Here is a 27,981-nt window from a genome sequence, read left to right on the forward strand (position 1 = left end):
GGTCATGATCTCAGGGTCCTGGGATCGAGCCCCACATCGGGCTCTCCGCTCGGCGGGAAGCTTGCTTCTCCCTCTCCCCGTGCTTGTGTTCCCTCACGCTGTGTCTTTCTCTGTCAAATAGATGAATAAAATCTTTAATAAATAAATAAATAAAAGCCAAGTCTGAACAGAATTTCTCCTTTGCTATTTACCAAGCCTTTTGGAGGTTCTGTTTTCTTATTAATAAAATGGGGATGATACCTACTTTATGAAATGTTGTGAAGATTAAATGTATGTGAAGTAACTACTAAAATTATAGTACTCATGGTAACAGCTGTTATCATTAGTGGTAATAACAGAATGGAAGAAACCTCAAGAACATATATGTAAGGCATGTGTATTAGTTTGTCATGGCTATGGTAACAAAGTGCCATAGCTTGGGGGGCTTACACAACAGAAGTTTATTTTCTCTCAATTCTAGAGGCTAGAAGTCTAAGATCAATGTTTTGGCAGGATTGGTTTCCTCTAAGACCTCTCTCCTTCGTTTGGGAAGATGGCCATCTCCCTGTGTCTTCACATGCTCTTCCTTCTGGGTGAATCTGTATCCAGATTTCACTACTTTTTTTTTTTTTTTTTAAGAGTTATTTATTTATTAGAAGGAGAGAGAGAGAGAGCATAGGGGGGTGTGGGGAAGGGCAGAAGGAGGGAGAGAATCTCAAGCAGACTCCCTTCTGAGTGCAGAGCCTGACTCGGGGCCCAGTCCCATGACCCTGAGATCATGACCTGAGATGAAATAAGAGTTGGTCACTTAACTGAGCCACCCAGGTGCCCCCAGATTTCTTCTTCTTATAAGTACATTAATCATTGGATTAGAGCCCACTGTAATTACTTCATTTTGACTTAATTACTTCTTTAAAGATCCTATCTGCAAATACAATAACATTTTAAAATATTGAGGGTTAGGACTTCAACATAAGAATTGGGGAGGAGGACAATATAAGAGTTATGGGTTTCAGCCCATAACAGCATGTGTGGTACAGTTTGACCAGTGAAGAGCTTTAGTGGTGTTGTGAAAGATAAGACTGAAAATAAGATTAGAACTCAGATTATGGGTAGTCCTAAGTGCCAGACTAAAAATACGCAGTTTTTCTAATAGGCAGTAGTGGGTCACTGATTCATATATATTCTCTCTCTTTCTCAGTGAGAGAGTGGCATTACTAATGGAATTTAGAAAGATAGTATCTGAGGCCTAAGATTTTTGTTTTTAACAGAAAGTATTTAGTGTAGTGAAGGCTACAGATATTAGACAGTAACACAAAATACTAATTACATTTTACTAAGTGTATTGTAAAGGAATGTATTGGCTATGGTGAGAGTGCTAGGTCAGGGAAAGGTTCCCTGAAGAAGTAACAGTTAAGCTTGGGCCTGAAAAATGAATAGGAATTACCTGTGGGTTTTGGATTAACTTTTTATTAGGGGTACTTTCCGAACATATATGAAAATAGAATAATGTAATTTACTCTCATATAGCATCTTTCAACTTTAGCAGTAGTAGTAATAAACATTTTGCCATTTTTGTTTCATCCTCCCCCTCCCCCTTCTTCCCAAATTCCAAATAGGACATCATTTCACCCATAAATTTTGAATTATCCTTTAGAATTTCCTAGATTTGTATGGTATGTGCTTTTGGCTGATTGTGTCCCCATGGTGCTATATAACATTTCTTTCATCATCTGTATTTCCTGTAAACTTGTGGTTGAATTAAGAGACACATTGTCCAATGGAGGTGTAATGTGAGTCACACATATAATTTAAAATTTTCTGGTAGCTATAGTTAAAAAAAAAAGGTAAGCAATAGGGGAAATTAATTTTCGTAACATATTTTTGTGACTTAAAATATCCCAAATGGTATTTCAGCATGTAAATTTTTAAAATTTTAATGAAATATTTTACATACTAAGGCTTTGAAATTAGCATGTATTTTATATTTACAGCACATCTCAGTTTGGACCAGTCACATTTCAGGTGCTAACTTGTCACATGTGGGTAGTGGTTACTGAATTAAATAGTACTATTCTAGAGCCTGATTAGATTCAGGTTCGGTTTTCTTAGCAAATAGTGCCAAAAACACATGGTGTTCACTGTTTCCTATTGCAACCCACGTACATGTCTGACTGTCCCACTTTTAGTGCTCCTAGGATTGACCACTGTGTTTTAAGTGTTGTTAGCACATTCATTCATTAGTTTCCCCATCAGCCTTTCATTTAATTATTTTATTTTATTATTATTTTTAAAGATTTTATTTATTTATTTGACACAGAGAGAGAGTGCGCGCACACAAGCAGGGGGAGTGGCAGGCAGAGGGAGAAAGAGAAGCAGGCTCCCAGCTGAGCAGGGAGCCCGATGTGGGACTCAATCCCAGGACCCCAGGATCATGACCTGAGCCGAAGGCAGTCGCTTAACCAACTGAGCCACCCAGGCGCCCTCATTTAATTATTTTAGCAGCCTTTGCTGATCATCACCTAGATCCATTAGGAGAAGAAAAAAAAGACTTTTTGTTATTACTTGTGAAGAATAATTTATTTCTATTTTGTTTAAGCATTTCTCAGCTAATTAGTATCTCAAGGGATGGAGTGAGGACCACAGCTTGTGGAATGCCCTGAAGCATCAAAGAAAGAAAGGCTGGAGGGAAAAGTGGCTCAAAAACCATGCTTGAAAATGGTGGGTGTGAGCCAAATCATGTAGGATCTTTTAGGACCAGTGAAGGATTTCTGTCTTTAAGAGTAATTAGAAGCCAGTGAAGAATATTTGAGTAGGTAATAGGATCAGATTTGCATTTTTAAAAGATCGGTATTAAAAAATTTTTTTTCTGTGCCTTCTATGCAGAGATTGAGTTGGAGGCATCCAAAGTATGGATCTGCTAGTTAGTTGGTTATCGCATTGGTCCAAGTGATCATGGAAGTGACCTGGTTTAATTGATGGTAGTGTGAGTAGAAGAGTCATGTTTTTTAGGAGGTAGATGGAATACAACTTGGTGATTGAATATGGGATATAAGATAGAGGGAGATGTCAAGAACAGCTTTGAAATTTTTGTCTTTGTCAACCAAGTGGATGGATTGTCATGCCCTTTATTGAGAAAGGAAACAGCAGAAAGGGGAAGGATCTGTTTTTTAAGGAAAGATTTTTAAAATGAGAGAGAGACTTGAGTGTGCTGGTAAGTAGCTAATAGAGAGGGAAAATTGCCCTGAGAACACTAAAAGGGCTGCAGTCTCAGGCTCCTGTGGTGGGCTTGGCCTTAGATAAGAGGGACACAGCCATTGTAGAAAGAGGGAAGGAGTACCTGATAGCTGCGGAAGTCATAGATTTTTGTAGTGAGATATGATGGTAATTCTCTTAATGATTTTTATTTTCTCTGCAATATAAGGTGTGATCATTTAGAAATGGGGGAGGGAACATGATAGGAGAGAATTAAAAAATTGGAAATGTTGTCAGAACATGGGTAAAGGGAAGTTAAGTTGATTCCAGAAATTTAGTAGGGTTGCTAGTCAGAGATGAAGGTGTTAAGTGTTCTGATCAGCCTAGTTGTGGAATTTTTTTTTTTCCCTTTCTGAGTTGTGCTCAGCCACACTGGTGTAGATTCACAGAAAGCAGGCAATACATTCCTCCAGGGCTAAGTTTTACTAGGTGAGTTTGACAAAAAAGACAAAAGGACGTAAGAATTGAGAGTGTTGACAAGAAAATAAATGAAATGATGGATTTGGACATGGAATCAAAATTGGATAAGGACAGAAGTGAAGACAGGAGGGTTAGGTAGAAAGTAGAAGGATATGAATGATTGTAGATTTCAAAGAGCCCCCCTCCCCCCAGTGCCTGGTAGGAATACTTAAATACAAATCAGACAAGGGTAATGAGCAGAAAGTAATATATATGTAAATGAGATTTGGGAGGCAGAATTGTTTTGAATGCCAACAAGAAAGGGCCAGGGAGCGTGTGACTGTGTAGAAGTTGGTGACTGAGGTGGGATAGACCATAGATCATTGAAATTTAAGGCCTTAAGAACTCATTAAAGTGTTGGATGGTTTGCGCTTATGGATGTTGAAGAACGATAATGGTAGGAGTTGGAAAGGAGAAGATTTGGAATTACATGCCCTAGTCTTCAGAGAATGAAGGAGAGAGTGTCCCTGAAGTCAATAGATGAGTACAGTTAGCAGGGGAAAGGGTGGGATAACCAAGATGCTTGAACTGTCGCTGAGCAGAGATTTGACAAGCCAACACGGGAGTTGTCTTGTGGCACTGCAGAGGAAGGACACTGACCCTTCTTACTTAAGACTATGCAGAGTATAAAAGAGAAATTTCTACTTGAGAATTTTAGGGCTAGAGATTCCTTATAGGAGGTTCAGATTTCAGCGAAAAGGTTAAGGTATAAGTTAAGTTTTTTATGGTTGAATCAGGCAGAAGGAGTGATGGGTTACTAGAATATGGTTACTAAAAGCTTCTATAAATGTGGATATATGTAAAGAGACTATAATACAGATATGTACAGGTTTAAGATAATATTTTATATAACATTTAGTTCCACTTTGTTTTTAATTTAATTGTAATTTTTGTTTTCTTCAGGATTTTTAAAAAGTCGAGATCGTGCCTATACAAAATTCTACACTCATTTATCCAAAACACAGATTTTTATTCGTTTCATTGAAGAATGTAGTTTTGTAAGTGATAAAGATACTGGATTGGCATTTTTTGATGACTGCATAGAAAAGGTAAAAGTTTGTCCTGTGTGTAAGTGTTAAAGAAAAACTTTAACAGTTTGGCTGCCTGTATAATCATCATTATTATTAGTCCAGATGATCTGAGGGAGACAGTATAGGGGTGTGCGTGTGTGCAAGTGTCCAATTCTAGGCTTAATATAAGAATAATTTTCCTTTGTGATTCTAGTTTCCACCATACATAGCTAATTTTTCTTGAATCTCACTTAGATTTAGTAGTTCATTAAGAAAGTTTAGTTTTATGGGTAATGCAGTCTTGTGTTTTGTTTTTTTTCTTTTAACTATTAGTTTTTCTTTATTCAGTTATGTATTTTAAACATTATATGTTTTTGCAAGATAGTCAATATATGCCATTTTGTTCTTTTGTTTTAATATCTTTCCAAATACTTTTGCCGAATATGTGTTTTTTGTTTTAATGAAGCATATTTGGAAATATGTTAAATATCAGAGTTTTACTTACCCATTGTAAGGAAGTTTGATTCTTCACAGTGATGACTCAACATTTTTTTACCCTCATTTTTTTAATTTAATTTTTTTTTAAAGATTATATTTATTTGACAGAGAGAGACAGCGAGAGAGGGAACACAAGCAGGGGGAGTGGGAGAGGGAGAAGCAGGCTTCCCGCCGAGCAGGGAGCCTGATGCGGGGCTCGATCCCTGGACCCTGGGATCATGACGTGAGCTGAAGGCAGACGCTTAATGACTGAGCCACCCAGGCGCCCATCCCCTCATTTTTAATAGAGTTTTTTATTTTTGCTAAGTGGATCTTGGGGCTGATTTGTTAATAAGTAAGCCATAGTATGTAAAATTTGAGATTGTATCTAAAAAAGGTAGAATATTATGACATAATTTTTGTAGTCTCCTTAGAGGACTTGAATGATTTTCTCCCATTCTACCAATGTGATCTAGAACTCTGGGGATAAGATTAAAACTATTCAACGTTTTTGTTACTTTATAAAATTGATAGTCTGACATCATCCAGTTAGAGGGAAGCTTAGATAGTATCAATTTCTAATGCAAGGTTTTAATAACAATGAAATTTTTGATTTGAGAAGCCAGATTCCCCTCATGACTGGCCATTTTTTGCCTGTGAGGGATTTATGAAAAACCTATTTAAAATAAATTGTTTCTATCCTAATAGGCATAAGAAAAATATTATATGTTAACCTGACAGTGTAGGGTCCCCCAAATATATGTGAAGTGTTCCTGTCTGTCCAGTATTAAAAAGGGATAGTTTTTTAAAATAAGAACTTAAGATCATCTCTAATAAATTCACAGTAGACATTTTCACCAAGAATTCTTTTCTTCGTTTCTAGTTGTTTCCTGATAAAGGCACAGAGAAAACAGATAAGGTATTTTTTTCTTAAGTTTTAAAATTTCAAAACTAGATATTGCCTGTATGCAGATTAATTGGAGAAAAGAATTATTTTCAGGTTGATTGTGATTCAGCCGAAGATACCAAATTGATAGAGCTAGATGATTCACAGAAAAGTGAGCACACCGTATTCATAATGCCACCAGAGCCACCTCCTGATGATGGAAAGGATCTGTCACCAAAGTACAGGTAGCAGGAATTTTTTTAAATTGCTGTTTGCATTCAGCTTTAATAATTTATTTTGATCTTTTGTGATTATTAGTAGATACGTATGTTAGTCATTTGTGGAAGTCATTTTCAAAATTAATTCGGTGAACTAATGAAGATGAATATTATACAAAGATGTTACCAGATATTATAATTTAAAAATTGGACAGCCTTTTTGGAAGGGAAGCCAAATGTTGATCACTATTCACCTAAACATTTAATCATATTTAATCTTTAAAAATTTCACTTCTGGAGAAGAATAAGCTTACTTTTGTTCGGTTTCTCCTATGTTTAGGGGTTTTGTTGTCAATGTAAAGACTGAAATTCTTTACAGATGTCATACCAGGGAAAACTTAAAAGTAGAGCGCCAGGAATCATTTATTAAAATAGGTGATGAGGATTAAGGAGTGCACTTGTCCATGATGAGCACTAGGTGATGTATGGAAGTGTTGAATCACTATATTGTACACCTGAACCTAATACAACACTGTATGTTAACTACAATGGGATTTAAAATAAAATAAAAATAATAAAAAAAATAAACTTGGAGAATAGAATTTGGATGGGAACTTTTAAGAAATTAAAATGTACTTGATTGCTATTTGTTGTTATAATTATAATACACAGTTTAACGAACTTAGAAAATCAAACCAAAAAAGAAAAGTAGCACATCATCTAAGCACCAATATTTAATGTCTGTTAACAACTGTATGTTTATCTTTCCTGTTTTTGTGTGTAAATTTGCATTTACTATATTAAAACAAATATGAGTTCATATTGTACATACTCTTTGTAACCTGTGTCTGCCTTTAGTGGTCTGAACATTTTTCCATGCTAACAAATATTGTTGTGTCATATCATTTTGAATGAACATATTGCATGCATTTATTGTGATTTGTTTAGTCTCTTGTGGATTTTTTTTTTTCAGTTCTTTGCTTTCTGATTCCTTGTGTATACACATATACTTTTTTTTTTTTTTAGGCTGCATTCCTAAAAGAATATCTGAGGCAAAGGGGGTATAAAATAATTGTCTTCCAAAAATATAGAATTAATATATTATCTCACCTAGATTGTATAAGAATGAATAGTATATACTGAAATTTAGTGGCTTAAGTGCTGTTTTGATCACATTTTATAGTTTGTTTTTTTTACTTTGGTTTAATCTCTATACACTGGAATTCATGTGTAAGGTAAATCAAATAGGGAAAGGCAGTATCTCCCAGAAGAAAATTGGCCAAAGGCAGTAAGGCAATTTCCAAGAAGAAATCCCAATAATTAATAATATGAAAATATATTAAGTTTTTCTAGTATTCAAAGAAATGCAAACCAAAATGGTGAGTGGAAGCATTTTTAATCTTTCGGATTGAAGATAGGTTATGCTACTATATAGAGTGTATATAAGTATAACCTTTCTTGAAATAATTTGATAATGACTATAATAATTTTGATTCTCTTGATAAACATTGACCATAGCAGACTCTATTATTGGGCATTATCCTAAGACATTAAGCAAAAGTTTCACGAAGATATAAATACACAGATCTTTAATTGCAAAAATTCATAAATAATCTAAAAATGTCCAACAATAAAGAATGGTGAAATTATATATCCCTAAAATAAAAATCTTAAGGGTTTATTTTTTTTTCCTCTTAAATACCACTGCAAGGTACTTTTATGAAGAAAAACAAAATTACAAAGTATACTACATGTTACTTTTTAATACAAATTATTATTGAACACATGGTTTCTGTTGAAAGTTACTAATTCCTCTATTAAGTAAGATACCAGGATTTTCTGTTTTCCAGGGATTGGGTGAAAATAACTTAGAGGGTGGGGAGGAAGCCAAAGTTTCCATGTAGGTAGTCTGTGTATCTTGTAACTATATCATCTTACAGTTTTGAAAAACATTATTTTTCTATATCCGGATTTTGGGGAATAATATTGGGTACTATTTAAGATTTAGAAATATTCACCTAAATTCTGGAATAATATGAAGAGTTAATGAATTTTAAATCAGTAGTTCTATTTTTGCTTTTTATTTTAGTTACAAATACTTTCCAAGACTGGACCTTAAGCTTTTTGACAGACCACAGGAGTTGAAACTTTGTTTTAGTAGACACCCTACTGGGAATAGCATTGCAAACAGTCCAGCACTCATGGCTAAGAGAACTAAACAGGTCAGATATTCTTTATCTAATACATGTTAATTTAAAATGTAAAATATGTATATGTGATATGCAGCTCATAGTTTAGTATTATCACCCATGGCAACTATTTGAAGACGCTCTGTGGTTATTAAGTAAACTAGATGTCTTACAACTCTGTTATAATATTGAGTCTGAAGTTTTTGAATGCTTATGTTTATGTTGTAAGAGAATCCTGGAGAACCAAATACACTTTTTTAAAAAGAACTTTATTGAGATACAATTCCTATACCATACAATTCACCCATTTAAAGTATACTCAGTGCTTTTAGTATATTCACAGGGTTGTGCAACCACCACCACAATTTTAGAACATTTTCATTACCCCAAAAAGAAAGCCTGCACCTCTTACCTGTTAAGAGGTAATCCCATCCATCCCCCACAGCCCGAGGCAACCACTAATCTATTGTCTGTCTCTGTGGTTTCGCCTGTTCTGGGAGTTTCATAATAAATATTCCATAAATGGAATTATACAATAAGTGGCCTTTTGTGACTGGCTCCTTTCACACAGAATAATGTTTTTAAGTTCATCCATGTTGCAGCATGTGCCAATACTTCATTTATTTTTATTGCTGAATAATATTCCATTGTATGGATATATACCACATTTTATTTATTCATTCATGTACATGTGAGTGGTTCCTACCTTTTGGCTATTATGCATAGTGCTGTTGTGAACATTTGTTTGCAAGTGTTTGTGTGGATGTGTGTTTTCATTTCTCTTGGGTAAATGCCTAGAAGTAGAATTGCTGTGTCATATGGTATCTGTATGTTTAACCTTTGGAGGAACTGTCAAGACTGTTTTCCAAAATAGCTATACCATTTTAGATTCCTGCCAGCAGTGGATGAAGGTTCCAGTTGTACCATGTCCCTGTCAATTCTTGTGATGATCTGTCTTTTTGATGATAGTCATCCTTGTGTGTTGTGTGAAGTGGTATCTCATTGTGATTTCAATTTTCATTTCTCTCACAGTTAATGTAAATATACTTTATGCCAAGTACTACATTTAAAGGGACTTAAAGGGAGTTAATTTAGGATAAGTTAGACATCTTGCTTTAATACTATGTCTGATTTAGGTATAAAGAGTTGGTCTATGGTTAGGTGTGAGTTAAAATGAAACATCCTTTTGTACATATATTGTTGATGTATTTGTGGTCTATAAAACATGGAAAATTTCAGAATGAAGTTTTTAGTTCAGATGTTACCAGTTCATGTACAGTCTCCCAAATCCTAGAGGTAACCTGAAGTGTTCCTTAATTTCATATAGTACACGTTTTTCTCAATGTCTGAAGGGAAATTAGCATATATGTATTTGCTATTACCAGCTTGATAAAAGCCAGTTTTTATAATGGGAGAATTTGGTTACTAAATCTTTAAATCTCATATTCACCAGAATTTTTGTCCCCCAGGCTAGCTGGAAAAGAAGAAACTTCCCATCTTAGAAAAACAAGGGACTGTATTTTCAAATACATCTTCTGAGTCTAATGGAAATAGAGCTCATAAGAAAACATAATGGGCCAGGACATTTTTATTTAAAACACATCCCAGCAGAGGGATCTTTAGTGCAAGGTACACAGTGGTAGTCTGACATATCTGGAAGGTTCTGTGGTTTCTGGGAATATATATAGTTTTTTTTTTTTTTAAGATTTTATTTATTTATTTGAGAGAGAGAGAATGAGAGATGGAGAGCACGAGAGGGAAGAGGGTCAGAGGGAGAAGCAGACTCCCTGCCGAGCAGGGAGCCCGATGCGGGACTCGATCCCAGGACTCCAGGATCATGACCTGAGCCGAAGGCAGTCGCTTAACCAACTGAGCCACCCAGGCGCCCGTTTTTTTTTTTTTTTTTTAAGAGTTATTTGAGAGAGCACGCACGTGTGCACAAGCAGGGGAGGGGGAGAGGGAGAGGGAGAATCTCAAGCAGGTCCTGTGCTGAGCTCGGAGCCTGACCTGGGGCTCGATTTCACAACCCAGATGACATCATGACCTGAGCCAGGTGCTCAACCAACTGAGCCACCCAGGTACGCCATGGGAGTACATATATAGTTTGATTAAAGCTCAGCAGCTGGTTTTGATACGTACTCTTTTCCACCTAAATCAGAATGAAAATCGGAAGTAGAAAACATGACTGTCAATCTGTTGGGTAAGAAAGTCTGTGATCTTTATCAGACTATGTTGCCTACAGTGACATATGTCTTTTTGAGGTGTCAGTCAGTGAAAGAATCAAAGACTGTGGTGAGGGAGGGTAGAGTGGAAATCTTGGCAGGAAATACCTATGGTATCTTAAATATTTTCAGCAGGGAGAAAGGTGGAAAGACTATCACTTTTCAAGAATGCCATTGAAGGACTGACAAGCTCTAAATGGTTGAAACCCTTTTATTCATCAAGCATATGAGTGCCTTTTATGTGAAGGGTAACTAATTAGCCATCATATTATATAAATATGAATGATCCCCACTTTTTTTAAAGGAAGTTTTTTTGTTTTTTTTCAAGATTTTATTTATTTATTTGACAGAGAGACAGTGAGAGGGGGAACACAAGCAGAGGGAGTGGGAGAGGGAGAAGCAGGCTTCCCGCCGAGCAGGGAGCCCAATGCGGGGCATGATCCCAGGACCCTGGGATCATGACCTGAGCCGAAGGCAGATGCCCAACGACTGAGCCACCCAGGCGCCCTCCCCCCTTTTTAAAGATTTTATTCATTTATTTGACAGAGACACAGCGAGAGAGGGAACACAAGCGGGGGAATGGGAGAGGGAGAAGCAGGCCTCCTGCCAAGCAGGGAGCCCATGAGGGGCTCGATCCCAGGGCCCTGGGATCATGATCTGAGCCGAAGGCAGATGCTTAACAACTGAAGGCACCCCTGATCATCACTTCTAAGGGATTTCTAGTCTATTAGGAAACATGTGCTTGCCAGTAAAGTTACAGTGCAGGATAAAGTGTTTCTGTAGGTGAATGTTGAGGGCATCACATGGCACTGAGTAGGAAGCCAGTCATGAAAGTAAAACTGAAATGCTTAATTTAGAGTCAAATTTTACATTACATTCCTCTCTTTTCCTTCTCACTTTTATCCCCACCCTAATGGATTTTAATAAATACCATAATGTTTTTTTCCTTAATTTTCTTTTTGTAAGTAATCTCTACTCCCAGTATGGGGCTTGAACTCTTGAACCAGAGATCAAGAGTTGCATGCTCTACCAACTGAGCTAGCCAAGTGTCCCAAATACCATAATGTTTTATTTATTCTCTTTCTAGGAGATAAAAACAGCTCATAAGTTGGCGAAGAGATGTTACACAAATCCACCACAATGGGCCAAGTGTCTCTTCAGTCATTGTTACAGCTTATGGTTTATTTGTCTCCCAGCCTATGTTAGAGTTTCTCACCCTAAGGTCAGAGCACTTCAGCAGGCATATGATGTACTCATTAAGATGAGGAAAACAGATGTGGATCCACTAGATGAGGCAAGTATAACAAATTATCATTACTAGGATAAATTTTATTTTTGTATTTTTAAGGGAATTTAGGTCTCAGTTGCTTTAAAGTATTCTCAAGTATTTTCATTAAGCAGGAAAGGTTAAATATTACTCTATTCCATGGAGCTAATACTTACCATTTATTTTAAAATATATTTATTTAAAAATTACTGCTTTGGAATGAAGCAGAGACTGCCTTAGGTCAGATAGTTTGCACTTGATAAATACAAAATAATACTGACTTCATTTTATTCATTTTATTTATTTTTTTAAGAGAGGGAGAGAGTGGGGAGGGGCAGAGGGAGAGGGAGAGAGAGAATCTTAAGCAGGCTCCATGCCCAGCTCCATCTCACAACCCTAAGATTGTGACCTGAGCTGAAATCAGGAGTTGGACGCTTAACCAGCTGAACCACCCCGGCGCCCCTACTTCATTTTATTCTTAGTATAACTTTATTATGAAGCAAATGGGGAATAGGCTATTAGTAAGTGGCTCTCCACTTAGGCCCTTTGTTCTAGGGTGAGTTATATAACCTGCCTGTGTCTCAGATTATGTGTCTGAAAATGTAGATCCAGACTTCTCAACCTTGGCACTATTGGCATTTTGGCCCACATAATTATTTATTGTGGGCCTGTCCTGGACATGGTAGTATGTTTAGCAGCATCTCTGGCTTCTGTACACTAGATGCCAGTAGCAGTCCCCCTTCTATGTGGCATTCAGAAATGTCTACATACATTGCCCCACTGATGTAGATAATTATAGTTGGTACCATCTTTATAAGGTTAACTTGAGGGTTAAATCGGTTAATGTACAGTGTGCTAGAATAGTACCTGGCTTACCGGGTAAGCACTTAGTGATTGATATGCTAAAGGTGTTACAGGCACTCTCTCTTAAGCTTTAGAGCCATCCTAAGAGATCAGTAGTGATACTATCCAGTTAATGGTTGAGGAAACTGAATCACTTATTTAGCCTTTTTCTTGGCTAGTTTTCCCTCTTAAAAATAACTTTTGGTGTTAAAATAACTATAAATGATCTTTGGAATCAGATTAGAATTTAAAATGAAATTGAAATAAAAACTGAGTAATGGGTATCTGAGGGGAAAGAACACAGGGATAGAAGAGAAATGGTTTTGAAGAGGGGCGCATTATAGGCTTCAGCAGTAATTATATATTTTTTTCTTAAAATAAAAAAGATCTTAAATGAATATAGCATGTATAATATGAAGATTTGATAATATTTGTGAGTATACTCAAACTGATTATTAACTATGTTATAAAAGCTTTAAAAATAAAATTATAAAACAAGTACTAAAATATCCATTCTCATATTTGATTACATTTTTTCTCTCATCCAGTGTTTATAAAACTATTTGGAAATTAAAAGTACTTGATCTGAATCAGTGTTTCGTACCTTATGCATTTTAGTGTTTTAAAAAATTTGTTCTCATGCAGTTTTCTATCTGAGATGTGTTTTAAGATGTCTTTTAACTTGTGAAAGGCATAAAATATTTTTAAAGTGTTTTAAAGTATGCTCTGTGAAGGTATTTTTATAAAGTGTTTGAAAGTATGCTAATGAATTATGTTACCGTACTCTAAATTCAGGGCACAGTACTTGATTAAATTTGTTTGATAAGTTACAAGTTCATAGTACATATCATAAATCCTGAAAAGTATTTTCCTCTCTAGGTATTAAAGTTCAGGGGTAGTCTTTGGTACAAGGAATTACATTCTCTCATTTCTAACATACAGCAATTATGACTAGTAAGCTAAAAAATTTTTTTAGAGTATTTCCCCAATAAACACTGTGATAGGAAGCTTAAAATTTGGAGCTTAATTTGTTGTATTCCTACTTCTAACAAGTTATTTTGACAGATTTTTAGTCTCCTGAAGTCATTACATCACAACTGGAAGATAGAAATGTTTATTTTAAGACTTAAGAATGCATATTTTCTAAGTGTATTCTGTGCATCTTATCTGTTTATTGATTATTATAGAGAGTAGCATATTAAAGTTTTCACAGCATTTTCATGTACATTCTTTCCTTTGGTATTTCCAGCAAGTCTGTGAGGCAGTTTATATATTAGCTACATTTTACAAAGAAAATAATTTGAAACTTAGATGAAATGACACACACGTAAGACTGCCTAATAAGTAAGTGGTCTTGATTTTTAGGTCTACTTCATTAGAACCTACTGTCTCATTCATATGCTTAATGTTCTAATTTGACAGCTCTTTGTTCTGCATGTTATGTTTGTAAAAGGTGTAATAACCTAGATTTTAAAATAAAACTCTTCAGAGACCCAGAAATAGCATATGCCACATAGACTAAAGTTAAAATGCATAATGCATTTTGTTTTTAATACTACTTAACTGAATTTTTAATGAAAATGAAATATTTGTATCAAACTTATTCCTACATTTTTTTATCAGTCTGTTCATATGATATTGTTGTACATTGCTGAGTAACAAACCACCCCAGAACTTAGTGGCTTAAGACAACAATTTTATTAAATCTGGCCTTTATTTTATTTGCTGAGAACCCAGGAAGGATTCTGGGTGATTTTTCTGCTCCACATTGCATTAACTGGAATCATTTGGTCATAATCGTTGCTAGCTGATCTGGTCTGGTGGGCCCAAGATAGCTTAACTCCAATGCCAACCAGGTACCTTGGCAAGGGGGAGTGTAATGCTGGGCTCAGGTGGGCCCCTCTCCCTCCATGTAGGCTCAGGACCTCTCTCTGTGGTACTTGGGCTTTGTCCATGATAGCTTAGGGCTTTGTTTCAAGGGAGAGGGAGTGGAAACTGGCAGTTTCTTAAGGCTTAAGCCAGGAAACTAGTACAGTGTCTCTTTAGTCAAATTCTGTTGGTCATGCAGCCTTAGACGCCCTTCTCTCTCAGCTCAGGGGGAGGGACATAGACCCAGTGGAAGGAGTAGCAAAGAGTGAGTGGCCATCCTTTATCTACCACAGATATCCAAAAGATATGTTGTAGGCAACAAAATACTGCAATTGAAAAATGACATCTTTGGCATTATTACTATTTCTTTAGTTTGGTGACTGGCCCTTATACAGGTAAAACTGGGAGGTTGGGGAGCACTTTGCAGACTTCAGAATAAATTCATTGCCTAGAATGTTTTTAGAAAATTCAGATTAATCCCAATTTGACATAGAAAGTGAGTTACTTCTTTATGGCCCACAGAATTTTAAGGGTTGATAGGATTTGAAGATACTTTAGTACAACTTGAACCTAAAGCTGAGATCCTCTGTAGCAAGTCTGTAGCATATGAGATCTTCCCTATGCTTGAATGGAGTCTAATGTTTAGGAAGTGTGTGTGTTTCTGGTTGAGCTCAGTTCCTACCTCCATAGAGCTTTTTTGGAATTGTACAGACTGTTTACTCCCTCTTTGATTTGACAACTCTTCAGATATTTGAAGAACCCTCGTGTGCCACATTCTCTTTCATCCCTTCACACATCTTCGCTGGTTCCTTCAGATTCATGTAGTCATTTATAGAGTTGCTCTCACAGTTTCTAACCTCCTGTGTCTAAATTACATTCTCCATTTCTGGCTTCCAAGTATTCATCTTTATGACCCTCGGCCTTTTCATGTCTCTTTTTCTATTTCATTTCTTCTGTTCTCTTGACTAAAATATCCTTTCTGAAATCTTTTTACTTTTCCCTTTAGTTGAGAGCAACTTGGCTTTACAGTACCTTTTTGTTAACCAACTCTGTCATAAACAGAGCACATTTTACAGGACCCGAGAAGAGTATCTTCTGTGTATTTCCTTATTCTCAGACTAAGCTGTAAGCGAGTCTGTGGCCATACCGTCACTACTCCTGTTAGCTGGCTTACTTCTTTGCTGGGAGCCCGTGAGATACCTATTTATTCTTCGTGATTTCTACTGTAGTCTTCTAATGTGTGAGATTCTAACTCTGTCTTCTAACTTCACTTGTCCTCTTGTGATCAAATCTAGCCCTCCTCAGTAAACACATATTCTCAGAAAGCCCTTTGCTAATAATAGTATTTTATTTATTTATTTATTTAAAAGATTTTATTTATTTATTTGAGTGAGAGAGAATGGGAGAGAGTGCGAGAGGGAAGAAGGTCAGAGGGAGAAGCAGACTCCCTGCTGAGCAGGGAGCCCGATGTGGGACTCAATCCCAGGACTCCAGGATCATGACCTGAGCCGGAGGCAGTCGCGTAACCAACTGAGCCACCCAGGCACCCCGCTAATAATAGTATTTTAAAGTTTCTTTTTTTCCCATAACTTTATTTTTTAAATTTTTATTTATTTTTTTAAATTTTATTTTATTATGTTAATCACCATACATTACATCATTAGTTTTTGATGTAGTGTTCCATGATTCATTGCTTTCGTATAACACCCAGTGCTCCATGCAGTACGTGCCCTCCTTAATACCCATCACCGGGCTAACCCATCCCCCCACCCCCCTCCCCTCTAAAACCCTCAGTTTGTTTCTCAGAGTCCATAGTCTCTCATGGTTCATCTCTCCCTCCGATTCCCCCCCCCTTCATTTTTCCCTTCCTTCTCCTAATGTCGTCCCTGCTATTCCTTATGTTCCACAAATAAGTGAAACCATATGATAATTGACTTTCTCTACTTGACTTATTTCACTTAGCATCATCTCCTCCAGTCCCACCTATGTTGATGTAAAAGTTGGGTATTCATCCTTTCTGATGGCTGAGTAGTATTCCATTGTATATATGGACCACATCTTCTTTATCCATTCGTCTGTTGAAGGGCATCTCAGCTCTTTCCACAGTTTGGCTATTGCGGACATTGCTGCTATGAACATTGGGGTGCATATGGCCCTTCTTTTCAATACATCTGTGTCTTTGGGGTAAATACCCAGTAGTACAATTGCTGGGTCATAGGGTAGCTCTGTATTTAATCTTTTGAGGCACCTCCACACTGTTTTCCAAAGTGGCTGTACCCACTTGCATTCCCACCAACAGTGTAAGAGGGTTCTCCTTTCTCCACAACCTCTCCAACATTTGTTGTTTCTTGCCCTGTCCATTTTTGCCATTCTAACTGGTGTAAGGTGGTATCTCAATATGGTTTATCCTCTGATATCTGCCTGCAGAATCACGGCTCCCTGCTTCGTACCTCGAAACCAGCCGCCCACGATATTCTGTTTGTAGAGATCAGATCTATCTTCTTACATCTCAGGCTGATTTTGTGGGTGTTCAGAGTGGTCTGGTAGATAGCCAGCTCAATTCCGGGGACCAGTTGGAATAGGGTCCCCTACTCCTCTGCCATCCTTTTTCCCCTGTCTCTTTTTTTTTTTTTTTAAGATTTTTTATTTATTTGAGAGAGAGAGAGAGAGCACAAGCAGGGGGAGGGGCAGAGGGAGAGAGAGAAGCAGGCTCCCCGCTGAGCAGGAAGCCCGGCTTGGGGCTCGATCCCAGGACTCCGTAAACCAAAGCAGACGCTTAGCCAACTGAGCCACTCAGGCGCCCCTAAAGTTTCTTCTCATACTTTTCTAAGACATGGGTTTACAAAAATCTTTGTTACATAGACATCCTGGAGATGTTGTCTTTAATTCCTTCGGCACAGAATATAGAACATGATTTGGGAGAGAATTATTTTAATCATATTAGATTTAAAAAATGAATTCCTTCTCAAATTACGGGGAATAATAGTCATTCTCTTTGGTAAACTTAGTTGCTGAAACAAATGGCACACATGCACATAGGTCTTACGTGATATAGTTAAGGCTGGTATTTTCATTAATGAATAGGTTTTTAAAATAATTTACCAAGACTCAGAACAAAGGATAAAATAGTGTTAATGACTTTAAGAAGAAGAATTGAATAATTTAAAAATTTCTACAGGTCATAGACTAATTAACTGCTCATGCTTTGATGTTATTTTTTGTTAGGTGTGCTATCGAGTAGTCATGCAGCTCTGTGGACTTTGGGGTCATCCTGTTTTGGCAGTGAGAGTCTTATTTGAAATGAAAACTGCTAAGATAAAGCCAAATGCTATTACTTATGGTTATTATAATAAGGTAAGTGGGATTGACTTTGGACAACCTATGCTGCTTATTAAGATGGACACATTTTTGTACCTTTTATTATTCATGAAACTTCTTTTAGAGTTTTGAGCTGTAGTTCATTATGTATGTATTATGTATGTATGTATTTCTTTAAAAACTCAAGTATTCCTTATAATCATTTTTAATCATTATTTTACCTGTAGGTAGTTTTGGAGAGCCCGTGGCCTAGCAGTACCCGCAGTGGTATCTTCTTATGGACGAAGGTACGGAATGTGGTACGTGGCTTGGCACAATTTAGGCAGCCGCTTAAAAAGACCGTGCAAAAGTCACAGGTCTCCTCAATATCAGGTAATACATGTGGTTGGAAAGATACCCTCTTGCTGAACCATAAGCTTTATATAGGCATGCGAGTGTTTAATTGTATGAAGTAGAAAACATAAATGAAATTCTGGTTGATATTTTCCTATACAACTAAAGATAGAGATTACATTAGTCCCAGGTTATTTTCCCCCCACAGATTTAGAAAGTGTTCTGCAACTGTAAATGAATTGTGAGGCATTCGTGTTTAGTTTCAGAGATGATCAGTGCATGAGTTATTGACCTGCTGTTGTCCTTATCTTTAGCTCCTCAGAATGCCACGGGTGGCGGTGATGGGGATGCGGTGAGCCACGGTAGCGTGGGTAGTTCTAATGATGCTAACAGTGGGGAGCACACAGTCTTCATCAGAGATTCAATCAGGCTTGATTCCACTGATAATCACTTTAGCACAGGTACTAAAAATCTGGATTTTACTAACCCTTCACTTACTCTCTTGTTAAGTCTTTCCCTTTTTAAAAAGCTTTTACCTTCCTTTTTTAAGAGTTTGTGCAATGAGTACTTTATATAAATAAGGGAAGAAATTACACCTTCAATTGCAGATCCCTTCTTTTTATTTCCTAAAGTATATAAAATTAACTCTGGAGTGCTGTGCAGAAGGCTCTAGCATGGTGCTCCTTTGTATTTGGTTCATCGTTAATTTGTGAAAGTATATGAAATAACTGTAGGAATGAAACTGAGGAACTGGAATGTAGTGATACAACTTGCAGATCGTTTTTTCATTAAGTGGAAAATAGTAAAAAAATTTGAGATTATGAATATTAAAGCGGGAAGAAAATAAGCCACATACCATGAGAAAGAGTATTCTCTTTGCATAGTCATTATTTTAAGTGACACTTTTTTAAAATATGAGGAACTTCAGAAGCAACTTTTACATACAAAGCTACAGGCATACCCTCTGTCCTGTGAAGTTAGAAATATGCGTAATTCGAGTAGCACATTGAGCAAATATATGTGTGTTGCACATCCTTCTTTTTGTGTTGTTTTTCTTTTTTTGTTGTTGTTATTGTTAATATCTCAAGCTTTTCTTTAAAAAGAATCCTAATTCCTGTGCTTCACTTGATGAACTTGTCTCAATGACTGAAGTTTCCTTTTTTCTGCTCTTTGTTGCTCTGCTTTTTGCTCTGTGCTGTTTCTTGGTGCTGCATTTGTCCTTGGCTGTCATGGTGTGGGGTGCAGACAGACTTGTATGACGTGAAGCTATGGATACACGTGTGCATTAATTCTACCCTTGAATGTTAACCACTTCAGGTAATTTCCCATTTATTAGGTTAAATTTTGCTGACATGCAAGGGTGGGGGAGAGACCTTTTGTTGTGTTTAAAGTATTGTTACAGGTGGAAAACAGTTTCAGTTTTCTTGACTTTTTCTTCTTCAGATAAGTGTAATCATATATGTACCACTGCAAATATCCAGCTGACATTTCACTCTCATTTTGCAAAGCATATTTGTTATCTTATTTGAAAATACAGTGTGCCTTGGTATAATTCTTCCACTGGGGTTTGTTTGTAGCATCATTGTATCCAGTAGTTTTATGGGGATTAAAGATTTCAGTGTTCCAGCTGTTGAGATGGTTTTGCTTGCTAAAACTAATCTGCTAAATTCTTGTGCTAAAAATTACCCCATAATTACAGAACCATGTATAAATCATTGAAAGTCAACATAGAGCTGTAAGTTACAATCCTGTTTGTAAATTAACTTTCTTTCAGCAGTGGGAATTTTTATATGACTTTGATTTTAAAGTTGCCTTATTTTATTTCTTCCTGTATTTGTTCCTAAAACTTGTAAGAAGAAATGGATTTCATTTATGAAAAAAAGGAATAATTTTGTGATATGAAACCATTTCACCAGAATAATTACAATTTTTAAAATAGTAATAGATAAGTCCTATCCTTATTCTTCTAAGGTTATCTCCTTTAATGAAAAAAGAAACAATCTCCTAGTAATTCTGGGTAATTGGCATAAAGATTCCAGGAGTTGGGGAAGGAACTTCAGATCCCTTTTCCGTACATATCTTTAAAGTTACATTTCAAATGGCTGAAGCCCTGGTGCTGAACCTAAAGTGATCATGGGTCCTTGTAGAGTTTCTGGTGGAGACTTCCAGCCCAGGTTCTTAGGTTGCTCTTTCTTTGAGGATTCTCTTGGGGAATCTTCCACTTGATGCCTGATACGGGGTCACTTAGCTTGTTGGGGGGCATACCTTGGTGTAATCAGTCAGCTTAGCCCCCAGACTTTGTGTCCATTTCATGGCAGCATCATGCCTTACCAGACTTTCTGAGGGGCCAATAAAAAACTGACAAATTAATCATTCTAATGAGGGTATATAAAGAAGCCTAGTTTTTTCCTTAAATTGCAAACCCAAAGTTTGAGTGGCAGTATAACACGCAGCAGAAGGGAGAAGGCACTACCGTTAACTCTTGAACAACCTGGGTTTGAACGGCACAGGTCCACTTCCACGCCATGTTTTTTCAATAAATACAGTACTGTAAATGTATTTCCTCTTCCTTATGATTTTTGTTTTCCCCCGTTTTTAAAAAAAAATTTAAATTTGAGTATGGTTTATACGTGATGTTACATTAGTTTCAGTCTACAGCATAGTGATTCCACTTCTCTATCCCTTATGCTGTGCTCACCACAGTGTAGCGACCATCTGTCACCATACAACACTACTACAATACTTGATGATTTTTTAATAACATTTCTTTTCTCTAGCTTCCTTTACTGTAAGAATACAGTATATAATACATAGAATACAAGATATGTGTTAATCGACTGTTTGTTATCGGTAAGGCTGCCAGTCAACAGTAGACTATGAGTTCAGCTTTGGGGGAGTGAAGAGTTGGGCCTGGATTTTCGATTGTGCGGGGTGGGAGGACCAGCGTTTGAGGGTCAACCGTGTGTTCCTGTTTCATGTTTCACAGACATCCTCTTTAAGGATTCTCTAGGAACTTAGTTTCAGGGAGGCCTCGTTTAGTCCTCAGTCTTCGTTTCTATTTTAAATGATAGAACTCGAAAGTCAAATAGACTTGTTTAAAACTTTATTTTGAAATTATTTCAAACTTACGAAAATGGTGCAAGTATAGTACAGAGAACACTTGAATAATGTCTGTCTAGATTCACTCTTTTAGTTTGCCACACTTGCTTTATCGTTTTGTTTCTTTACACACATAAACACATTATTTTTCTGAATCGTATGACAGCAGGTTGCATACATCTTGCCCTTTTACCTTTTAATACTTCAGTGGTATTTTTCTCTGATAAAACCATAGTATAGTTAACCAAATTCAGGAAAATATCGATATATTACTTTAATCTGTAGTCTACATTCCAGTTTTGTCAATTGCTGTAATGTCCTTTGTGGGACTCCAGCTCCCGCTCTTTGGTCTCCTTTAACCTGGCACAGTTCCTTACCCTTTCTTTGTCTTTCATGTCTTTCATGACCTCAACCTTTTTGAAGAATTATTCCAGTTATTTTGTGGAATGTTCCTTAGTTTGAGTTTGTCTGATGTTTCCTTGTGATTAGATTGGGCGTACTCTCGCCCTCGATAGCTCTACTACAAAAGTGATTGTCACATCCCCACAGACAGTGTCTGTCTGCCTCTCATTGGTGATACTAATTTTGATCACCCGGACTTAGTATTTGGTTTCTCCTCGTTATCATTACTGCCCCTACTGAGAGGAGACTCTGAGACTATGCAGTAATACCCTCTTTCTCATCATACTTTCTCTTTTAAATTTAGCATCCATTGATGATTCTTGCCTTAACCAGTCTTTACTATAAAGTAGTGATATTTGGGCGCCTGGGTGGCTCAGTTGGTTAAGCATCTGACTCTGATTTCTGCTCATGTCCTGATCTCAGGGCCGTGAGATTAAGTCCTGTGTTGGGCTCTGTGCTCAGCATGGAGTCTGCTTGAGATTCTCCCTCTCCTTTTGCCCCTCCCCCTGTACTTGTGCTCTCTCTCAAATAAATAAATCTTAAAAAAAAAACAGTGATTTTGCCAACTCTATCCTCCATCCACATTTATAGGATGGTATTCCATGTTTTTTGGTTTAATCATTTTACTCATACATACCCTGATTGTTTTTGAACACTTCCTTTTAGTACAACAAAATGTTCCTGGCTCATTCTTGTAGCTTTTCTGCCTGAGATCTGAAATCAGCCATTTCTTCGAGGATCCCAGGTTCCTTTCAATGGGCAGTAGATTCTAGAAGCCAAGATCTGGGCTCTCGGTATGCTTACACTACAGGGTATTACTGCTTCTAGAATTTTTCAGCAGAGCTGGAAAATATGTATATATGAGGGGGGGGAAAAAGAAATATGTATGTTTTAGAAATACCTCCATTTTTTTAAGCTTTATTTATTTATTTGAGGGTGGGGAGGGGCAGAGGGAGAGGGAGAGAGAATCTCAAGCAGACTCCCTGCTGAGTGTGGAGCTCAACACAGGGCTTGATCTCAACGACCTGAGATCATGACCTGAGCCAAAACCAAGTTGGACGCTTAACCAACTGAGCCACCCAGGTGCCCCACCCAGGTGCCCTAGAAATACTTCCATTTTCAAATCAACACTACAGGTTTTTCTTTGTCTTGCTTCATTTCATTTTTAAAAAAATCTCTCTTCTTCCACAGTAAGTATCTTGGCTCCCAATATCCATCATTATGTTTACTCATTTGCTCAGTCCTGCAGGATATATAAAATAATTTCAGAATTGCTACGTCTATTATTCTGGGAGAAACAAACTTTTTAAGGAGTTCAGGATTTGTCTATTACGACCCCCCCCGCCAGGCTTACGATGTATTGAAAAGTTTCTTGGATTAGTCCTCTTCCCCTCTCCCTGTTCCCCCATCCTTTCAATATGGTTATTCATGTGAAATGCAGTTGGTCCCATTTGTTTCTTTTAGCATTCAGTTTTAGTCCTGACCCTCCTCCCAGTTTTGTTGATTTAATTTTTTTGAATATGTAGAAATTGATGTATTTCCAAAAATAAAAACAATACAATGAGCCATATTTAGAAAAGTTTCCTCTCTCTTTATCCCTTCCATCCTATTTCCCTCCACCCCTTGTAGTTAACCAGTTTTATTGTTTTCTGGTGTTTTATTTTTTCATTTCTTTTTGCAAAAGTAAACAGATACATGCTTGTTTTATTTCCTCCTCTTTCTTTCACAAAAGGTAGCATTCTTTAGATATACTCCAAAAGAAATTTTTCAGAACGTCTTGTCCAAATCTGTTAATTTACGGATGAGGAAACTAAGGTTCAGTACTCCAAAATTTTTTAGTATTTGATGTTCCTGTTGTTCCTGTTCTTCGCTTCTTGTCATTTGTTTACCATGTTCTGTGTGCTTTGTGAGCTCTCTTGTCTTCCTTTTCTGTAAGTTTAATTGTATAAATCAATGGAATTTTCTTCTGACATTTATAGCTAGACTATGAATATATGAAAACATTCACCTGTAAGCCTGCATTCTTTTTCAACAGGTGGTCAGTCTGACCAAGGCTATGGATCTAAGGATGAACTTATAAAGGATGATGCAGACATTCATGTACCTGAAGAACAAGCAGCAAGAGAAGTGATAACTAAAGTGCAAACAGAAGGTTAAGTACTAGTATTTACTTGCTTTACTTAGAAAAATACTGTATTAATTTTTTTTAAGTTTATAATTTTTTTTTTAAATAATCTCTACACCCAACATGGGGCTCGAACTCACGGCCCCAAGATCAAAAGTTGAATGTTCTTCGGGGTGAGCCAGCCAGGCGCCCCTGTACTGATTAAGTCTGATTTGGTAATTCTGATGATAGTTTTAGAAAGAAATGTAAGGTCTGGGCTTATAAGATACTATGTAATGTGATATATGGAGAAAATGAGTAGTTTCTGAATTTTAGAAGGTAAGAGATCTTTAGAGACGAGAGGTCAGCCCTCAATTTTGTAGGACACTGCAATCCACTGAGGTATTCATTTGCTAAAAGCAAAGAGCTATTTTGTGATAGAACCAGGACTAAACTTTGAGTCATGAAACTTGTGTTCCAGTGCTTGTTTTATTTTAAAATGCTCTTTCACTAGAAGTCCTTCAAATATCTAAGTAGGTATTTTTCATTGGTAGATTAGATATAGTGTCTGTGGTTTTCCTGTGGGTTTGTTTGTTTTTTTTTTTAATGGGACTCATTGAGGTAGATATGATTTATAGTAATCATTTTATGGAAATGTGGAGGAATATTCTGGCTTTATGGTCATAAGATGTTCTTCCTATCCTTTTACACAAAAGTACACTTTTCTTTAATGATATCACTTAATTTTTGCTCCAGAGTTAGCAGAAGCAAGCCTCTCTCCTACTTTATAAGTGATGGGAGTATAACTGGAGGCCAAAACCTTTAATTTATTCTCAGGAATGCTCAAGTCAGGATTATTGATGCTAAAATAAAGCATTTATTTCCGTCAATACTGGCAACATTTATGGCATAAAGTAAATGAGACACAATAAATTAGTAATAAAATAGTCATGTGTTCACTCCCACTTGGGGAAAAAGTATTTTAAAAAGTATAAAAATCAATATATGGTTTCTGTTCAATTTTAGTAAAAGTAGGAATAACATCCAAATATTTTTTTCTCAGAGGTGTGTGATGTCTCTGCTGTTGTGGCAAAACATTCACAACCTAGTGCTGAGCCCCAGAGTCCTACTGAGCCCCCCGCATGGGGCAGCAGTATTGTGAAAGTTCCATCTGGGGTGTTTGACCTCGGTGGCAGGAGCAGCAGCACAGGTGGGTCTTCACATACTGATGGCTAAATGGTTAAAATTGTTTGTTTGTATTTATTTATTTAAAGATTTTATTTTTTGACAGAGAGAGGGAACACAAGCAGGGGGAGTGGGAGAGGGAGAAGCAGCCTCCCTCTTGATGACTGAGCCACCCAGGCGCCCAAGTTAAAATAGTTTTTAATGACATTAAATTGATGACTTAACTGTGATGACCATGCTAAAGAGCCAGAAGTTTGAATCCTATACGTGGGTTAAGAAGTTGTTATTTAAGGGCGCCTGGGTGGCTCAGTGGGTTAAGCGTCTGCCTTTGGCTCAGGTCATGATCTCAGGGTCCTGGGATGGAGTCCCGCATCGGGCTCCCTGCTCCATGGGGAGCCTGCTTCTCCCTCTGACCCTCCCCCTTCTCATGTGCACTCTTTCTCACTCTCTCTCTCTCTGAAATAAATAAATAAATTCTTAAAAAAAAAAGTTGTTATTTATCATATTTGGTGTTTCAAAGGGAGGGGTGTTTATTGTGTTTGATTGTTACTGGGAATACCTTTGCTTGTTGTAGTGACTCTTCTCCATTTGGTCCATCTGTCTCAGGGTAGATAATGAGAGAGGGCCTCCCATACTCATAAAGGACAGAGAGGCACTGGTGTTACTGAATTCCAGGGGGGCTTTTGTGTGGCAGTGGAAAGGCAGTAGAAGGAAAAGATTCATACCACTATGCTGTACTGCAGAAAAATGCCCCTGCGTCTTTAATTTGGCCAGTTTTTATAGGCACCCTGAGCCACTTATTTGTGATTAAATATTTGTAATGAATAACTCTTCTGTGTGTCACTCCCTTGAATTTGAGTTTACTCCTTTCAGTTGTGTTTTAGGCCTCCCAAGTACCCTTCAAACATGCATCTAAGTCTGTGATTTCAAAGGACAAAGAGATTGGCCTGTGTCTTTTGCCCTTTTTTAGTAGTAGCTATAATTCACTTCTCTAAAGTCACCTGTCTTAAGTGTATCTGTGGTATGACTTATAGAAATTAATTTGCTCAGCTTCTTAAATCCATGTAGGAATACTCTTTGTTCTAAAACTCTCTCCTTCTTTTAAAATTTACTGATACCAAATTCAGTTTGTTTGTTTGTTTTGGGGAGCAGGTAGTATTCAAGAGGTTGGAGGAAAAGGTTTTTGGAAAAATAATTGATATATATGTTCTGTATCCTATTTTCCCAACCTGTTGCTAGCAGGTTCAAAAAAGAAAAAGGAGGAGGGCAGAGTTTTCTTCATCAAAGGTTTATAATCTTCTCAGAATATTGACATGGACAAGATCTGGGGTCTGGTGTGTTTCCTTCCCTCTTTCCTCATTGTGTGTCCATGTTATGTCTTGATGTGGGAAGATTTATTCTAATAAGAAAGGAAGAGGTAGTAGTGGGGCTTTTGCCAATATATCAAAGGGTCAGATTTGTTTTAAAATTGAAAAAAAATGTGCCACTAAATTCCTGGAAATACTCTGAGAACCAGTAAATTTGCTAAGATCTGTTTCTCAAATACTGGTAAAAGTTTGCAAAGCAGGCACAAATTTTGGAGTTGTAAAATAGGCTAATTTAATTGTCCTAAAAACTGTGAAATATCTCTTAAGTGCTTATTCTGTTTAATTGGTGTGATTATGATTATTATTTGGTGCCAATTTGGAAGCTTAAAAAGAACCTTGAAATTAATTTGGAAGATAAAACGACTTTATTAAAGACAGCTTTTCCCTCAAATCTCCTAGGTCATTATGCCTTTTAAAAAACAAATGAGAATCCTAAATAGGAATTCGGTAGACTTAAGTTCTGATAATGATTCATATATTTTTTTATTTTATTTTATTTATTTGAGAGAGAGAATGAGATAGAGAGAGTACATGAGAGGGGGGAGGGTCAGAGGGAGAAGCAGACTCCCCACTGAGCAGGGAGCCTGATGTGGGACTCGATCCCGGGACCCCAGGATCATGACCTGAGCCGAAGGCAGTCACCTAACCAACTGAGCCACCCAGGCGCCCTCTGATAATGATTCAAATAGGAAATAGCTTTTGGTCTTGGAATGGGAAAAAATTGCATAGTAGCAAGGAGTAAAAGACTACTTGCTTGTTGTGATGAGCACCGGGCGTTGTATGTAAGTGATGAATCACTAAATTCTATGCCTGAAACTAATATTACACTGTATGTTAACTAACTGGAATTTAAAGAAAAACTAAACAAACAAATAAACAACCCCCCCAAAAAAAAACTACTTCCCCCTACAACTACTGGCATAATTTTGTTCCACTTGATCAAACAGGACTGAACTCGGTGAGAGATCTGGGATCATGTCTGTTATATTCCTAGCACCTTATATGGTGACTGCAAGTAGACATTCGAGTATTTGTTGAAGGAATGAATATATGTGAAAAGTTTGGAGCTATTCAGATTTTATCAGCCTTCTTGGAATTTGCCAAGTCTAAGGACTCCATTCTAGATTCTTTTACTTTGGAGAATTATTTTACTTTGGAGCAGTAAGGCTTCGGTTTTAGCAAATATATAATTCCTCCATGATTATGAATTTACTTTGTGCGGAGTAGATTCCTGGCAAATATTTGTTGAATTAGATATATGAAAGCCAGAAGGGAAGAGATTTTGTAAACTTTTTAGGTCAGTTATTTAACACAAAATATATTTCTTAAATTGAATGTAGAACTTTTCAACTATAAGATGTATTTATAGATCTATATTTGATAAATGCGATAAATTTTAGTGAACGGTACAGGCATCTGCAGCATATATTGCGTGACTTGTAAATTGTGTATGTGTAGAGGGTGAAAGGCAGGTTATACATTACAGTGTTATCTCTGGG

At 36.9% G+C, this 27,981-nt stretch overlaps 1 protein-coding gene across 5 annotated transcripts in view; it reads left to right on the plus strand.

Annotated features, from left to right (window-relative positions):
• DENND4C (DENN domain containing 4C) overlaps positions 1-27,981 on the plus strand; it is a 135,215-nt gene that overhangs the window by 75,130 nt on the left and 32,104 nt on the right. For 4 of the 5 annotated variants that reach the window (XR_012374787.1, XM_025887828.2, XM_025887829.2 and 1 more), the window contains 10 exons: positions 4,597-4,742; positions 6,064-6,099; positions 6,181-6,311; positions 8,374-8,506; positions 11,783-11,989; positions 17,900-18,028; positions 18,220-18,364; positions 18,640-18,786; positions 23,862-23,978; positions 24,994-25,140. Coding sequence is in view for 4 of the 5 variants with exons in the window: in XM_025887828.2 (XP_025743613.1) it covers positions 4,597-4,742; positions 6,064-6,099; positions 6,181-6,311; positions 8,374-8,506; positions 11,783-11,989; positions 17,900-18,028; positions 18,220-18,364; positions 18,640-18,786; positions 23,862-23,978; positions 24,994-25,140 (1,338 nt within the window). In the remaining variant the exon portion in view is untranslated. The remainder of the gene's footprint in view (positions 1-4,596; positions 4,743-6,063; positions 6,100-6,180; positions 6,312-8,373; positions 8,507-11,782; positions 11,990-17,899; positions 18,029-18,219; positions 18,365-18,639; positions 18,787-23,861; positions 23,979-24,993; positions 25,141-27,981) is intronic. The other variant, XM_073880856.1, reaches the window with a different exon arrangement.

This window comes from Callorhinus ursinus, unplaced genomic scaffold (genome assembly GCF_003265705.2).
Source record: "Callorhinus ursinus isolate GAN/ISIS: 27379988/994484 unplaced genomic scaffold, GSC_fseal_2.0 scaffold39, whole genome shotgun sequence".
In the NCBI taxonomy this organism is placed as follows: Eukaryota; Metazoa; Chordata; class Mammalia; order Carnivora; family Otariidae; genus Callorhinus; species Callorhinus ursinus.